This window comes from Zonotrichia albicollis, chromosome 4 (genome assembly GCF_047830755.1).
Source record: "Zonotrichia albicollis isolate bZonAlb1 chromosome 4, bZonAlb1.hap1, whole genome shotgun sequence".
Lineage (NCBI taxonomy): Eukaryota > Metazoa > Chordata > Aves > Passeriformes > Passerellidae > Zonotrichia > Zonotrichia albicollis.
The window spans coordinates 6,746,635-6,763,255 of record NC_133822.1 but is presented as its reverse complement, the minus strand read 5'-3'; the positions used below and the strand labels follow the sequence as shown (position 1 = coordinate 6,763,255).

The 16,621-nt window shown below is 38.6% G+C and overlaps 1 protein-coding gene across 11 annotated transcripts in view; it reads right to left on the bottom strand.

Moving 5' to 3' along the window:
* CELF2 (CUGBP Elav-like family member 2) overlaps positions 1-16,621 on the bottom strand; it is a 547,488-nt gene that overhangs the window by 34,449 nt on the left and 496,418 nt on the right. For all 11 annotated transcript variants that reach the window (XM_074538727.1, XM_074538723.1, XM_074538722.1 and 8 more), the window contains 2 exons: positions 16,064-16,127; positions 6,146-6,280 (listed from right to left, as the gene is read on the bottom strand). In XM_074538727.1, the coding sequence (XP_074394828.1) occupies positions 6,146-6,280; positions 16,064-16,127 (199 nt within the window). The remainder of the gene's footprint in view (positions 1-6,145; positions 6,281-16,063; positions 16,128-16,621) is intronic.

The following is a 16,621-nucleotide window of genomic DNA, read 5'->3' as shown; positions in this document are numbered from 1 at the left end:
AAGGGACAAATATGCACAGGTCATCCCAGTGAGCTGATGCTGCCATCAGCATCCCTCAGGTCATCACTGGCTCATTTTTCCAATGAGGACACCAGGGAGACACAGTGCTGCTCCAGGGAGGCTCTACATGAATCCATCACCTCCCCTTTTACTGTACTGGGACTCTGGGAGGTTCTTAGCCACAAATCCCACTCTTTTCTTCTTTAGTCATTTAAGATATATTGAAACATTATTAACAATACAAATATAGGTCAAAAATACATGCCCAGTTTCCTATTTTTGGCTCCAGCTTGTGCTTGCATGCCTCCTTAAGGGTGGCCTAATAATCAGATGGGTTTAGTACCAATATATCTCCAAGAAGCAGCATAATCTGTGGGCACTAAGAGCAGTCAAAATCAATTCACTGATTGAGGAGCCTAACCACAGACTCAGAAATCTAACACCAAGTATGTAAGACCAGCTGACACACAACAGCTCAGAAATATACTTGTCCTGCCACAAATTTCCTTGAACTATGCAGTCCAGTAACAGGCACTGGGATGCGGGCATGCTAAGGCAAGGTTTTCTTCCATAGCTTCCTTGAAAGCACATTCTTTTAAAATATTGGTGCTGAGATCAGAATTAAGGCATTGAAATGCTCTGTCCTCCAAGCACTAAGATAGACTTAAATACAAAATTTAAAACCATACGCTTGGGTTAAGTGTGTGCACTGTATATACACTGTATTTTAAAACCTTTATTTAAGCTATGTCTTACATTTATCAACGGTATCTTTATCTTGAAAATGATGAAAATTATACTAGAGATGTTTTCTATGTTCTTCAAAACTAATAAAGCTTATTTTAAATGATTTTACAATAATGTAACATGCATTAATTCCACATGAAATGGCAGAAAAATAATCAATTTGTACTACAAACGACGAGTGCCATTCTGCATTTTAAACCGATCTTTTCCAACATGAAACATCTACTTCAATTCAGTCTTTAGCAAACTGTCAGACCTTCCTACACACCTACTGGTAGGGTTATTTTTGAATCATCCTGGAAGCAAATCACAACTATCTCAGTGGGCGCACTGGCCTCTAACAAAATGTCATGGTGGCAGCCTTGCACCACTGATCGGAGAAAAATGTTTTGTACTGAAGTGAACAAAAAGCAAATCTTCTAAGAATGGTTATTTGAACATTCTTCACTGCTTCTCAGCTGAAGCATCTTGTATATTCTATAAAATCTCTACCATTTCAACAATTGTGCTCACAACATGAACACCTTCAACTAACAAAGACAATCTTCATACTAGATTAGGGGGTAGAGAAAATAATGAGCCACGTATGATAGCTATAAGTTATAATTCTCTGCTTTGACCAGAGGGAGAGAATGAATTAGTTCTTACAGGAAAGGCAGTATAATTTTTTTTTCTTTTTCAGTTTATTCTATACTTCACAGTCTTCCTTTTTTGGGGACTATTATTCTTCAATGTCAGTATCTGTCTGAAAATGAGTATTTTTAGACCTTTGTGCTGAGGAGAATTTTTTTTTTTTCAGTGTAAGAGTTAATGGCTGAATACTGACATAATATGACAAAAGCTGTGCTGGATTTTAAGAGATCATTAAAGGAAAAAAGTATCATTTTCTCACTTTCTACCCTATCAGTATTTTCTCCCCCAAATATTTCCTCTTAGGTTTATACAGCAGATAAACCTAAAGAGTTTTTTACTGAAGCATGAATAGCTAGTTCAGCTGTGTGAATAAATAATAGTTTAGAGAATCAAATAATCATGAAAATGTCATGGAAAAAGAAGGCTTCTAGGTCTGAAACTGAATTAGCTTCTGGTTTAGCAATTCTATCCCCCCACAGCTCAGAAATTATATTGGGTATGTTCATGCAGATAAATTTGGATATATAATTAGATGTTTTGTCTCTTCATTTACACATAGTAGGGCTTTCCTACTGGTTACTGAAACAAACATTTATGTGTGAATTTGAAGAAACAAAACTGAAATGGTCTCACAGAGGCTGTGGAATCTCTATCCTTGGAGATACTCAGACCTTGAGTGGACAAGGCTTTCACCAATCTGTTCTGAGTGGTCCAGGTTTCACAGTGCTGTATGAGCCCTGTACCACCCAGGACACTCAGAACACACATTGTTACCCTTGGCAAAATTAGGGAAATAAAATGTCAGGCAGTGTTAGAGGCAGATACTTTGATTCTGAGTTCATATGTCCCTCCTTCACATGCACCTCCAGGCATTCCCATCACCCCCTGAATGATCCCTGCATCCTCCCTGGGAGCTCTCTGCTCCATGATCCATTTACAGGATGTGCAAAGGACAGTCTCTGGAGGAGAGAACAAGGTTCCTGACACTCAGCTGGGATTCATCCTGTCCAAATTGGGATGTTTACAGTGTGGATACCTACAGTTGAGGCAATGCCTCCAAAATCCCTTCCCAGTGAACAAGAAATGGAAACTTCCAGGTTCCTGCCCAAAGGGAACTGAGACAAACTGGATGAGGCAAACCTGGAGTCAGGTAAAAGCTACCCCAGGCCAAATCCTTGTGTTATGAAATACTACAGGTACTTGCCTTTAAAACACTATGAAATAGTACTGGTTCCTGTCTTTAAAACAGAAAAAGTATCCCAAGCAAGTGAAATGAAAATAAAGTGAAGAATTAATTAACTAAATAGAGGTGATTAAAGTAAATAAAGGAAACAATTATCATATCAAAATAAAAGACAAGAAAGATGATTAAATGAGTCTTCAAAAGACCCATGAGAAACTCATGAAAGACATAATATGCCTTTACCTGGTTTTTAGTCTTTCATGATTTCATTTTAATTTTTATTCACTACCATCTGATAATTGCAAGAAACAGTTACTTTAACCATAGGCAATTTAAACCATTTTAATTTTTTTTCCAGGGCCAAGAGACAAAAGAACCTATTTATTGCCTGAGGGGATTTTTACTAAAATGAAAGCTTAATCTTTCATGTTTTTTTAAGCAAAGGCTTTTAAAAAATCATTTCTAACAATGCTGTAGGGAGACACTTCCATGGGTATGCAAAATTGAAATTATAAATTTACAATTATAAAAAAATTAATAGTTTGGGGGATTGTATTGTCTCTGTTCTTTCTGAATGAATACTCTTTCAAGCTTAAGAGAAAGTATTTAGCACATGGAGGCGAACGAGTGTCCTCAGACTCTCTTGCGGTCAAAGCTGTTTAGTCAGAATGGATGGGAGAAAGATCATTGGAGTTTAATTTGTTTGGAAATCCTCAAATATCAGATGTCCCACTGGCTCCTCATTTCCTGGCCTATTTTTCTGTGTTGCCAGTGCACTGAAGTTGGCCTGAGCACTGTCTCCTCTCTACTAGTGTGGTGCACTGATGTTTGCTAAATCTTATCGATGTAAAATTAAGCTTCAAGGTGAATTTTAGCTGAAACAACCATTTTTTGGGGCTCTTAAAACACATGTTTAGAAAGGACAGAACAAAGATTGATTCGGGGGGGGTTTTCAGGGGAGATATATCTGGATAAAAACATGGATATGATTTATGTGGCTGACATGGTTCAAGACATACTGGAAGAAGACACTTATGCCCATCTCCATTCTGTGAAGTATTTTGCCTTTAACAACATTCAGAAAAGGATTAAATTTAAGCATCTACCTTTGCACTGCCACAAATGTGGGCTTTTTTCTCAACTAAAAAAAATTAATTTAATGCATTATCTGGAGAGATGCAAACATTTCTTCCTGGGCTTAGTGCAGGCTTTGAAATCAGACAAAATAATTTACACTTATGAAACACAACAAGCTGAAGTGTTCTATTAAAGGAAAACTAGACCAAAAAAATACCCTTAAGGCCTCCAAACATCCACACATTGAAAGGCAGATTTAAATGTTTTCTGTCAACATATTTTGAGTTTTAGTGGAAACACTTTGAGCCACTATGAAAAACTTTATCAAACTAAATTCATTTTCCATGGAGCAGAGAAGAATCATTGAAGATATTATTCAGGTTACATGTAATAGGGTGGAGAATGTGGAACCAGATAAGGAAGGTTAAACTGAAGAACATTTTACCAAGGCTTGATTTTAGGCTGGTTGTGCAATATAAATAGGTCAGTGGACCTATTAGAGATTTTTCAAGCTAATATTAGAAACAAGTGCCATCTATAAGACTTTCAAAGGCAAATGGCATTCTGAAGACACTATTTGAAAGGCTAAATACCCCAAATTTTTTGAAAATAACACAAGTTCAATGTGCTAGCCAAAATCAATAACCTCTTTGGAAAAATCCTTGGTATCTGCTCTCCAGTACCACCCAGAGCAATGGGAAGCTCCAGTTTCCCCAAAGATAGATCTGCCCAGCCCAGTGGAAGCACCTGTCCACCATGGGCCTCTGCAGACCTGGACATCAGATAAAAAAACCTCCCAGGTACTCAGGGAGCCTCAAGATCAACTTAAAAGGGAACAGCAAGTCAGACAGGCTGGATAAGACTGTGTTGGATAGGGAAGGAGAGAAATGTGGCCCTTAAGGTTGAATCCAAGTTTTGTGTGTACATGGCACAACAAAGTGTACAACAGGAACATTCTGGTGCCCCTGTGCTGCAGGGCAGCAAAGAAAAAGGGGGTTAATTTCCAGCCACTCTGCACCACAGTGCAGTCATTGAGTTGCCCTGGGAGCTCTTGTCAGTGTGGGTCAAGATCTGTTGTGTGTGTCTTGGGAGGACAAGGCTGCTCAGACATTTATCAGCTAAACTGCAGAGATATCACAGAGCATGCATGAAATGCAACATTTCTGCTTCTATAAATGGGTGGCATTTAGACAGGTGTAACATGGAAACACTGAAGTGCTAAGTCCCAGCTCCAGGACAGGGGGGAGAGATTGCTCAATTTAAAAAAAAACCACATCAGCAAGCCAAAATCATTTTCACCCAACCTGCTTCTCAGAGATGTTGCTAATGAATATTATTTTTAGGTCAAGATGAGGCTCATGCCAGAAACAGAAAAATCTACACAGACTTAGCCAAGCTTCTTTAAATTTAACCTCTCTCCCAAACAATAAAATTGTATTACAGTTTTATTGTAAATTGTATTGTATATTGTATAATGTGAGCCCTGGCCAGCACTAAGACCCAACACCACACTCAGTCCCAGTTCTATTGTGCAGTGAAGACTGTTTTCCTTACTGATGAGCTCAGTCTGCCATGAATTACATTTTCATGGGGGATAAATACACACTTAAACAAGATTAAACACAAATGTTCTTTAGTGGTGTCTAAAATAATATGAATGTTTTTTAGAACAGCAATAAACACACTTCATGATGCAAATAATTACACCCTGCAGCCTTTATGTAACAATAAGTGGCCAAATTCTCTACTCAGCTACATCACTGTAAACCCAGAGTAACTACACTGAATCAACATCTCTCTCTGTGGATTCTGGATATTCTGAAGTGTTACCTAAGCCTGAATTTGCCTCAGTTTCTCTCTAGGGCTTTGGAGACATCAGACATGTCTCCAAGTGGTGGTCATGGAGGCATTTCCACCTCTTTTTTCCCTTTTGCTCCCATAATGAAGTCAGCATCTGGCTGTGTATTCCTTGTGCATTGGATATCACTTCTGTAACTGTGTACTCAGAAAGTAAAGAAGAAAGCTCAACTGAGATCCAGCAAGAGAAAGGAAAAAAAAGACTTCACAAAAATTCATGAGGGGTAAAGGCAATACTTGTGTGTGATGGGAAACAAAGATCAGTATCTTAGGGATTAAAAAGAACCACCTCAGCTGATTTTCCTTTGGATGGGAAGGATTTGGTCATGTTCTGAATTCTTTGTGAAAAGTTAATCTTAGGTTTCCCATGCAATTGTAATTTTCACGCAGAGTTTTTTAAGATGGGTCTGTTAGGCTTTAATGGCCCCTGAAATGAACCTGGAAAGGCAAACATGCCCACATTGGACCACTTGAAAAAGCAGTTATTACCTTGAAAATAACAGCAACAAAGATGTATTCAGCTGTTAAAGGCTCTTCACGATTTACATGAGCACGGAACTCATGACACAACATGGAACCAGCGTTTTCACTCCCACCTTGCCCTCAACTGCCAAGTTTGTGTGTTGGAAGCAGGCACTCTGCTCTTACCAGGACTTGTGAGGGCTCCCAGAGCACCAGTCGTTGTGGAGAGAGGGTTTGCATTGGTGGTGGTAGCTGAGGTCTGGGCGGCGGCTGCTGCGGCTGCTAAAGTTGCCAAATTCTGTAATTGTAAAGCGTTCATGCCTGTGTGGGGAAGCAAGAGGGTTAATTAAAACAGATCATCATCATCATCATCAAAAAGTGCTGTTTTCAATGGTCATGGAGCTTGGGGTGTACCTTGCCAATAAACTCGATTCTTTTCATTCCCAAAACATCTATAATCTCAAACCACATCTCAGAGTTCCTGAGGAATATTTCTCATCTCTCTGCCTTGGAATTGAGAGAATGCACCAAAGACACCAGCCTGCACTTGAGGCAAATTAAACCTGGTTTGTGCCTCTTCTAAGGGAAGTGTAGAATTAAAAGTCATTTAAACTCTGCATGAAGCCCAGGCACAATATTATTTCCTGACACAACAGGGGATATAAAGAAGATAACTAGCATTTAAAACACATTCAGGACAGGGTCATATAATTGGGATTAATAAAGTTTGTTTCCCATGTTTCCCAGTTTGAATGCTGAGAAACTTGTCTGATTTTTTTCTGAATGTTAGTTTGCCTACAAGAGATATTATTTCTCCCTGCACACTTTGTATTTCAAATGGAGAAGCTTAACAACAACCTGGAAATAATGAAAACAAAAAAGGAGAATTTAAATACAATACTTGGGAAGTATGTTTAAGTAGAAAAAAAATGCAATGAAGGAGAGGTACTTTCTAGGAATTCAGAACTCCTGCAATAATGGAGAGTGATACTACTTTCAAACACAAGTATTGCAGACTCAGGTTAGTACAATCAATAATCCCCATAAAGATGGATTCTCACTGTCACAGCATTAGGGACTGTGAAATGAACCATGATATAAACATCTATTTCTGAATAAAGCCCCAAATTTAAATACAGTATGTTCCAACAGGCAGGTCAGGCCTCAGGTGAGCACCTAATTTGACTGAGGTTCTAATGTGGGTGTCTCAAATTCAGTTCAGATGTTGATGTTTCTGAAAATGTGACACAGTTGCAATGGTGGGAGTTAATATTTTAGTTGATCCAAGATACACCAATTCATAGTCTGGAACTGGAACAAGACACTTGGAGAAATTACATGACCAAACCTCTTTAAGGTTTCTTTTGGAGGCTAAAGACCATCTTAAAAGATAAGGCTTTTCTCAAACATTACTAATTCAAACTATTTTGCAAGACACAGTTCACATGTATGCAAACAATATGTTTTTATTATTTTTTAAAATTGTTCATCTGACTTACTGGCTTGCCTTGGGTGTAAGTATTTTTTCCCACCAAAGAATTATCTTGCATTGATAATAAGACTGCAGACTATTTCAAACAAGATTTTGGGGATGGAAAAGACTGGGACCCAAATCTTTGCAAACAAAGCAGTCAGTAACCCTCAAAATGAGATATGGAATTAATTTCATCCTGGATTGATATTGGTCCTTAATTATAATTTACCTTCCTATTTCCTAAGAAGAATAAGTAATTCAGCAAAGAATATTCAGCAAACATTTCTGATCACGGAGGCTGTGTTTTTGTGCCATCCCACAACAAGGATTTGGGAAAGCAGTGGGTTGCTCTCCTCCGGAGGAATGGCTTTCTTTCACCCACTGTTTAGTTATTCATCAAAAGGATCAGTCATAACCAGCTTATATTTCTTCTCTCTGAGGTTTCCTTTGGACTTTTAAATGGTATATATGGTAGGATTAAATAATTGTGATGAACACAGAATGATTCCAGAGGACAGCCTAGGCCAGACAAGGCCAACATGTAACAGAGCCAACAACTGCTGTCTCTGCACTCATGAATCACCCTTGCACCTCTGTGGATGCCAAACAAATACCATCACTGCCTCATTCCACAAAAACTTTTTTTTTTTCTAAATAAGCACAGGAGGAACCCATCAATTTGGCAAATGAGTTTCAATGTCCAAAGAAGATGAATGAACAAGATCTTGGTGGTGATGAAGTTGTCTCCTCACCCAATTTGTTTTACTGTAGCAGTGACTGTAAGACACTGGCCACAAAACAACCCGCAGGTGTTACAGGGTTTCTGCAGGAGAAAAACCTGCTGGCTGTTGTCACACCTGAGTGAGAGAAGGACAGCAAAGACCCCCACTGAGCTGAGCACCCAAATGTGGGTGTCAAAAAGGGCTCATGGCACACACTGTCACCCAGCGAGCTCTAGAGCCCATTTTGTCAACAGTTTTATCACTTAATATGCATCTTCTTTAGGATCGATCCTCTGTCTGCTCAAACATCTGAAAAATAAGTCCTGTCATCACTGTTTCACATTCCCCAGGCATTTTACCATCTCTGCTCCCTCTTTATTGGTTTCTCCCATCAACTTGTCAGGAGTGTCAACATCGCATTTGCTTGGACAATTTGGAGGAGGGAAACCAAATGCTCTGAAGTCCCAGATCCCAAAAGTGCTTTGCTTTCAAATGGAGAGTTTTGGTTCAATTGAACCTCAGCTAAGGTACAGTTCTGCAGTTCTGTGGGATGAATCTGCTCTCTTAGTCTCTCCCCTTTCACGCACACTCATCACACATTTCACATCCTACAGTTTTTTTTTCAAAACAGTCCCAAATCCCGCAACAGAGCTGGACAGCAAATGAGTAGATGGATTTTATTTGAAAGTGCTGCTCACTCAGCAAATGCTCTCTCTGAAGAAATGCAAATTGCTTAACGCTGAGGAACAGCCTCATAGGCAGAGCTGCACATGAAAAATGAATATCTTCCTGTAGAGGAAAAAAAAACCCCTTCTGGGTAAGGAATAACTCTTGATCTTCATGATGGAGACAATGTTGGGAATTAAAGGGAAATGATTAAAAAACCCAGATTCACAATACAGTTTGATTCCATTTTTAATAACATGTATTTACCAATGTGCTATCAGCTTGGCAAATATTCAAGATCGCAAAGAAATTCAACTTTCATTTTGTTATTTGGCAGATTAAAAAAACAATTAAATTATGTACAAAACAGATGCACAGTATGCCTTGCTTGAAACTTAAGATTTTTTAAAAAATTATTTATAAGGATAGGGGCATGAAAATTTAATTTAATGTTCACCTTAGGTAATTTTGTGTCTTATTGTTCACAGCAATTACCATAAATCTACATATCAATAAGCGAGAACAGATGTCAGTTGTTACAAGTGCTTGCCAATCAGGCCTGTTAAAAAGTGACAGATGGATGGTGATAGAACATTCTCATAAGGCCTATTAGCACATTCACAGGAAATTTTTGTAGTGCTGCACAGTCACAGATGCAGTTCTGTGAAAACACGGGAAAATTTGAGAGCACGAGATTTACATTTTACAACTTCTTGTGCTGCCTCTGACACAAACTTTCATACAATGAAGTAATTTGCCTCGTTTCAGTCACTGCAGCTTTTCTCCTGTGATAACTGTAAATTTGAAATTATTGGGTATTTGTAGGGGAGGGAACGGAGTCACAAGCCATTCCTCAAGACTTCTTAGGCCTCATCAGCTCTTGGGTTTCTAAAACCATAATAAAATCACATTAGAAAATAGCTGAGATTTGCTTACTGCACAAATTCCAAAAAAAGGAAGGCACCAGCTACATTGAGTGGCACAGTATGCATGAAGAGTTTGAAAGTCAGTGGTGATTATCAGAACCAAATCTGATCGCTCACAAGCAGACAAGCAGTTCCCACTGACTTGACTTCCTTTGCTTTGGAAACTTTATCCTTCTCAATTATTAGGATTTATTCCACCTGAATTAAATCCTGGCTGCAGCTTAAAAAAATGTGGATTAAGGTAAAATTTATCATCTTCAGGCTAAAAAGCAACTATTTGCTAACACTGACATCAGCCATTTTGGATGCTGATGGTAAAATGTGTATAAAGGTGTGGAGGGTGAGGCTATTCCAGCAATATTGTAAGAATTAAAATAGACAGGAAATCTAAGTGCCACCTCCATCAAACCATATATATTCTGTGGCTACTTTTAGAAAAGCTGCTTATCTGAAAAGTGCTTGAGGTAGCCTGACCAGTTACTGTTTGATTGAGCAAAGCCTTTAAAACAACTTTTAAGTCCACAATTGATTCTGCCTTGTATTTTAACAGTACGTGCTTAAATCTGACTGCAGGTTCACAGAATCATGGAATGGTTTGAATTGGAAGGGACCTTAAAGATCATCTAATTCAAACACTCCTAGAGCCATTTGTTGACTTATGTAGGATTGCAGCCCATTTTCAGGTTAGACATGCTCTAAACACATTCTGGCAATAAGGGTGATTTTGTCCATTACAACTTCTTCAGTCCTAGTGGGAAGCATTCATCTGACCTAACTTTGTCCAAAAAACAGTTACTCACTCAGGCTCTTGCTACAGTCAAAGAGAGAGGGGGTAATGAAATAATCTGATCCTAAAAAAGAATCATAGAACCACGGGCTCACAGAAGAGACCATGAAGACCATCTAGTTCCACCCTCCCTGCTATGGGCAGGGCCACTTTCCATTAGTCCAGGTTGCTCCAAGCCCAAAGCCACCTTCCAAGGGAGATCTTTCACTAGACCTGGGTGCTCCAAGCCCTGTCCCACCTGGCCTTGAACACTTCCAGAGATAGGGCATTCACAGCTCTCTGGGCAATCTTTGCCTCACCTCCCTCAAAGTGAAGAATTCCTTCCTAATAGATGGAGTATTTTCCTAATATCCATAAAATAGATTAACCCCAGCCTTGGTAGGATGAATCATTGCCTGGGAGTGACTCCCTCTTCACTGACATTGCAGGGAGATGGGATGCCTACTTTCCAAACTATTGAGGCTCAGTTGGATGAATTCCATCCTCAGAGGGGCTAAGGCAATAAAAATCCTCCTCACCCTCCATTTGCTGGTTATGGAAAACCCACACAGAGCTACAGATATTGTGCCCAGACTTGGCCAAACTTGCACATTGTGCACTATTACCACCTGAATAAGCACATCTCCTGACTGCTGAGCACTGCTTTTTCCTCTCAAGGTGCCTCTCCTCCTCTGAGAAGGAGCACTGTGTGGATTGTGAACAGGCTCACTTGCTGCAAACTCTGTCTCTCCAAAAATGCTAAAGAGAGTTGTTTAATTTATTAGCTAAAAGAAGAAGAAGAAAAAAAGAAAAGCTAATTTTATGTGTTAAAATAACTAGGACTTTCAGTGGAATTAGTGTTACAAAAGCTGAATGTTTTTGGTCCCTGAGGTCAACATTTTGAAAACTGCTAGTTATCTTTAAGAAACAGCTATCTCCCTTGAGCTGGAAACAGTTTCTCAGTGACCTTTACTTTTAATATGATATCCCTAAAGAGGTCATAGCAGGAGAAATCCTCCTTCTGTATGGCTTTGCTGGAATGAAGCCATGGAAGAGTCAGAGGATATAAAGGATCCTTTGGCCAATGCAAAAGTGTAGAGCTTCTGTGCAGATGGTCCTGGCTTCCAACTGGTCCCTCCAGATCGACTGAGCCAATCCAACAATTAGAGGAAAATATTCAGAAAGCAGAACCTCACAGACTTTCTCTCACCCATCTGCTCCTACAGACTCTGCAACAGGAGGAAATCTGGCTTGGGTAGTAGAAGAAGGGTGGAATGGATTGGAGCAGGGCTCAGAAAGGGCCAGAAGTTCAACCCAAAATGCAACCAAACTATGAGAGAACTTGGACAGCACTGGAAAACATATATACATTGGAAAAATATAAAAAGTCCCAGCTGCAGAGGGCTTAGGGACCTGAAAGAAAAATCCATGGTTTCTTTCTCCTCCTGTATAACTCCAGAAAGCAAAATACACTGTCTATTCAATGAAATTAAGAGAAGCCCTTTTTTTTTTATGAGTACTGTACATGTTTTTATGTCTTGAATGGTCACACATACAAAAATATTGCTGTATGAACCAATATTTGTTCCTGCCAAAACATTTGACATTATTGGATTGTAGAAAATTTTCCTAGGCTGTACATTGTTTAAATATTGAAAACATTGAAATATTTTCTACAATCATCCTAGCAATAGTAAACTTCTCCTTACACTATCTGTATTGTAATTCCCAAGCTCTTAAACAGGCAGGTTGGCTTGAATAACTGCAGCTTTTAGGACCTGCTCCAGTGTCAGACAAATTAAATTCAAACATTCAAGCAACATCAATCTCCTTTGAACTAAGCTTCCCATGCAATTTGTATGTATTTGAAGGAGGAATTTTTGCTTGCTTGAAAGGTTGCTAGTGTTTAATGTAGCTTACATTGTCTTTTAAAGTAAGACAATCAAACCACATAATGTAATTCATCTATATTATTAGCCCTCCCCGAAGACAAAATGCAGGCAAGGCACTGAGGCTGGAGAGGAAACACATGAGAGGAAAAACATGGGAGGAAACACTGCCTTTAAATTAGCATTAGGATTAGAAGATATCAGAGAAAGAGGGGAAAAATGAGGAAGGGCTCAGTATGAAATACACTCATAAGGATGCATGTCCTTGCATGTTTTATACAGGACAATGGAGCAGACTTTGGCAAGGTAGAATTAGTGCCTGTAATCAAGAGCAGGGGATTACTGTAATACCAAAGGCACCACTGCCAGCTCTCCCAACTTTATTACCAGTCTCAAAATATTACATTGTTTTCTTTGGCTTGACTCATGAAGTAGAATGATTTCATGAAAATCTCATTTTTCTATAGAAATGAGATAAAACTAAACTGCAGAATTAGGCATGGAACCTTAAAGCTTGGAAAACTAAATGGCAAGCTACAGCTTTTTGTCTCTCAATTTCTCAAATTTTCGTTAAACCAGTTTTGTGATTTGCTTGGACTTCACACAATGCTGTATGTACAGCAGGGTCAGTTGGCTGCTACAGCAAGAACAGTGCTCACTTTTACACTTGGTGCTGAGTGATTAATATCTGTATGTTAGAGAATTCTTGAGAAAAATCCCCATTTTTCTTTGGACTATATTCCCAGCTTGCAAAAAAACATGCAAACTCCAATACTCTTCAATCACAAACACCTAAAAATCCCACTCCCTTCACCAAAATCAAAGAACCACACTGCTTTTGCAATGTAAGAACTACTTTTACCAGTCTGAGGCATGGTATTAGGGGAAGGGAATTTAAAGCTGCACACTGAAGAGCAGTGTCTTTGCTCTGCTAGCAAAGAAAATTGCTTTGATTTAAGAAATAATATACTGAGCATAGCAAATAACTCTTCACATGTGCAGTGGGGTGTGTGCTGTGCCACTTCTGTTCTGTGCAGAGACAGCACAAGCTTTAGCAGCACAAATAAACACTTGCAGATCCAAAGGGCCCTAATTTTGTACAAGGGGCTAGCTGTTTCAGAAGTCCTAATGTAGCAAACCGTGACTTCATCAAGATTTAACACAAAAGAGATGTTAGAGCCCTGACATGGAAGTAAGGGTGGAATTTCAATGGCTCATGTGGCTTTTGATCAAAGTTTTAGTGTCTGAATTACGTGGTAAGCACACCCATCGACTTCAAGGATAAAAGTTGCACCCCTCAAACACAAAGTTCAAAGAACTTGAAAGCTGCAGTGATGGATCTTCTTTAGCACCTCACTCAATTGTGTCTGGATTTTATTCCTCACTTTGAAATGTTATATTAATAGGCAAACTACATGCAATATGGAATTACATATTAGATTCTTTTTTTGTGAAATGAACCTGTACAGCTTAAGTTAAAAAACTCTAGGCCTTCACAAATGTTCAAAGATAGCTTCAGCTGGTAATGCAAGCTCTTGCTGCAGGCACAGGAGTACTTTCTATTCCTTTCACGGAACAAAATATACAAATTGTTAATACCAGATGCACTGCATGACATGGTACTGCCTGATTTCCAAGGAGAGGACATGAACTCTCAGTTCTAACAACGAAATAGTGCTTAGTCTTTGGCATTTTCATCTAGAGATGCAGCTTGGAGAACAATTTTGTATCACTAATTTTACCTTGAACATAAAGATTTACGAGTCACATGCTTTGGGGAAAGGAGTAAACGTCAAGCTGTTTTGATAACATGAATATAAGATATAAAATACATTTTTTTCCAACAGAGACAGTCAGTCATCAAATTATCCCATAGATGAGTGCATTAGCAATCTAATTTGCAGTTGAAAAAAGCATATCCCTCGAGTAACAATGATGTGCCACTATGATTTCTTAAGATGACTTTCTTTCAGTCTCAAGACCATATCATTTTCAGAGAATAAATCACATCCTGGATTGAAAGCCCATCCTGGAAATACTTAAATAAAATTCTTAGTTTCAACAGTTCTTGAAAACAAAGCCGAATCTACACTAACAGTGAGAAATAAGCAACAAAAACTTCTAAGGTGCACATAAAGCAATGGATATCACATTATTTTTCCTCAGTGTCCCAATTCTTTCATTTTTGTAGACCTAACCAAATATGAAACATTAAAACATAATCTTTGAGCTCAAAACCACTTCCAAAATTCCCAAGTATAAAACTGTTGCTGAACTGCTCTGTTCTGTTTATCATATTAAGACACATTATTTTGATGGAAAAAAACGTTAAATTGCAAGAGTAACATAATAGAACCAGCAAGCACTGCCAGCAGGTCTGAGGAAGAGAGAATAATTCAGAGATATTGTCATCTGTAGGCCAATTTATATTGTCAGACAGCAGGTTCACATTATTCTCTGATGTCACTGCAATAATGGCATAATATAACGATTGAGCAAAGAATACCTGTGGGGTATAGCTATACAGTGTGGTATATATATACTTGTTAAAGTATTTCAGGCTTCCTTCAAAGCAGAACCAGAAGCAGCAAAAGATCAGGATTAAAAAAAGAATGAGAAATGGGGCTCATAAAGACTTCTGAATATTTTAGCCCTTGTTTTGTGATGATGAAGCAAGCGTAATGCTGTATTTCATTGATTCAGCGGGCTCATGATTAAAATAAACTAATGTAGCAATTTAGGGGTTTTGTGATTCTTTCTTTTTTTTTCCCCTGTAACAAGAAAAAAAAAAAGCTTTTTAACAGTTCCTCACGGCAGGCATAATGTGCATCTGTGCTCTGATTTACTGCACATGCTGCCTTCTCTAGCATCATGTTAAGTTAGGATATCAGCATGGTAGGTCACACAGTGGGAATGACCTTTTGCTAATCACTACACATCAGTTACTACTGGCACACAGCTCATTACTAAGAAACCCTCCAACTAGCTGGCTTTCAAATCCGCTCACACTTTGATTCTTTTTTTCCCCTTTTCTTTCTTTCTTTTTTTTCCTCCAGACTGAAGATTATACTTTTACATAAAATCTCTGTTGTGTAATTTTGCCAACTAGGGTTCCAAAGTCAAAAAGGCACCCAGTTAATTTTCTGTGATTATAAAAGGAGCCTGAAAATTCATACTGAAGGTAGGCCTGTAATCTTGGGTTTCATTAAAAAGGTCAGAACATTTTTCCTCACCACATATTATTAAAATGTTTGAGGGCTGCCATTAATTTGATTTTTCAGGACACAGAAATCTCACTGGAAATTAGAATGTAATCCTGCTGTTGCTTTCCTGACACTTTTCATAGGGCAGGATACGGCTGCAGGGACTAAGAGCTCTCCTGCAATTTACAATTGGCTACTTTGGCCAAATGGCAGGTGACTAATGCAAGACAAACTGTTTGCACAACCTGGGAGCACCGGGTTTAATTTCAGTTCTGAAAGAGGGGTGAAAGTGTTTCTATTGACGCTGAACCGTGAGCTGTCCCCTGCCAATACATCTGCCACATTTAATACACAACACGCCCCCCACCCCCTGACAATGTGATTATTAGAGGTACAGAATTCAATAGCTTAAGAACACAAAACATAGCAGGAGCAAAATGAAAGGGTTTTTAACTCACCGGCCATTTGCTGAATGCCGCTGAAGGCACCCAAGTTACTGGAGGAAGTTGCTTGCTGCAGGAGCTGCAAATGAACAACACAACACAGCAATCTATCTGACAGTAATGTAACAAATGAAGATAAAACTAAAATGAGCTATAATTTCGCATTTGGAATATTTTTGCTTTCCTTTACATTTATACAGTCTCTTGCTTCTGTCTGCTGTTGGAATGAACATCCCTAGAGTCAATGCTGTAAATCCATATTAATGTCTAATCTCTATTAAGAAACACAGAGACACAAGGGAAACTCAATAACATGGCTGCTTTAAAACAATTAATCAATTTATTCTTTTTAACAACCAGGTGTTAAATCTATTTAAACCAACATAGTGTGACTAATTACAACCCTCTGTAGTCTAGTAGTTACCATAACTCATCTCTGTCAATCATGGTCCATTCTCTCCCACCCCTGTGAATTCAGTTTTTTCTTTATTATCTTTATGAATCAAGCACACAGATATTCATTAGACTGGGATTTGTATATATAGCAATTTAGCCTATCTCAGCATTAATTAG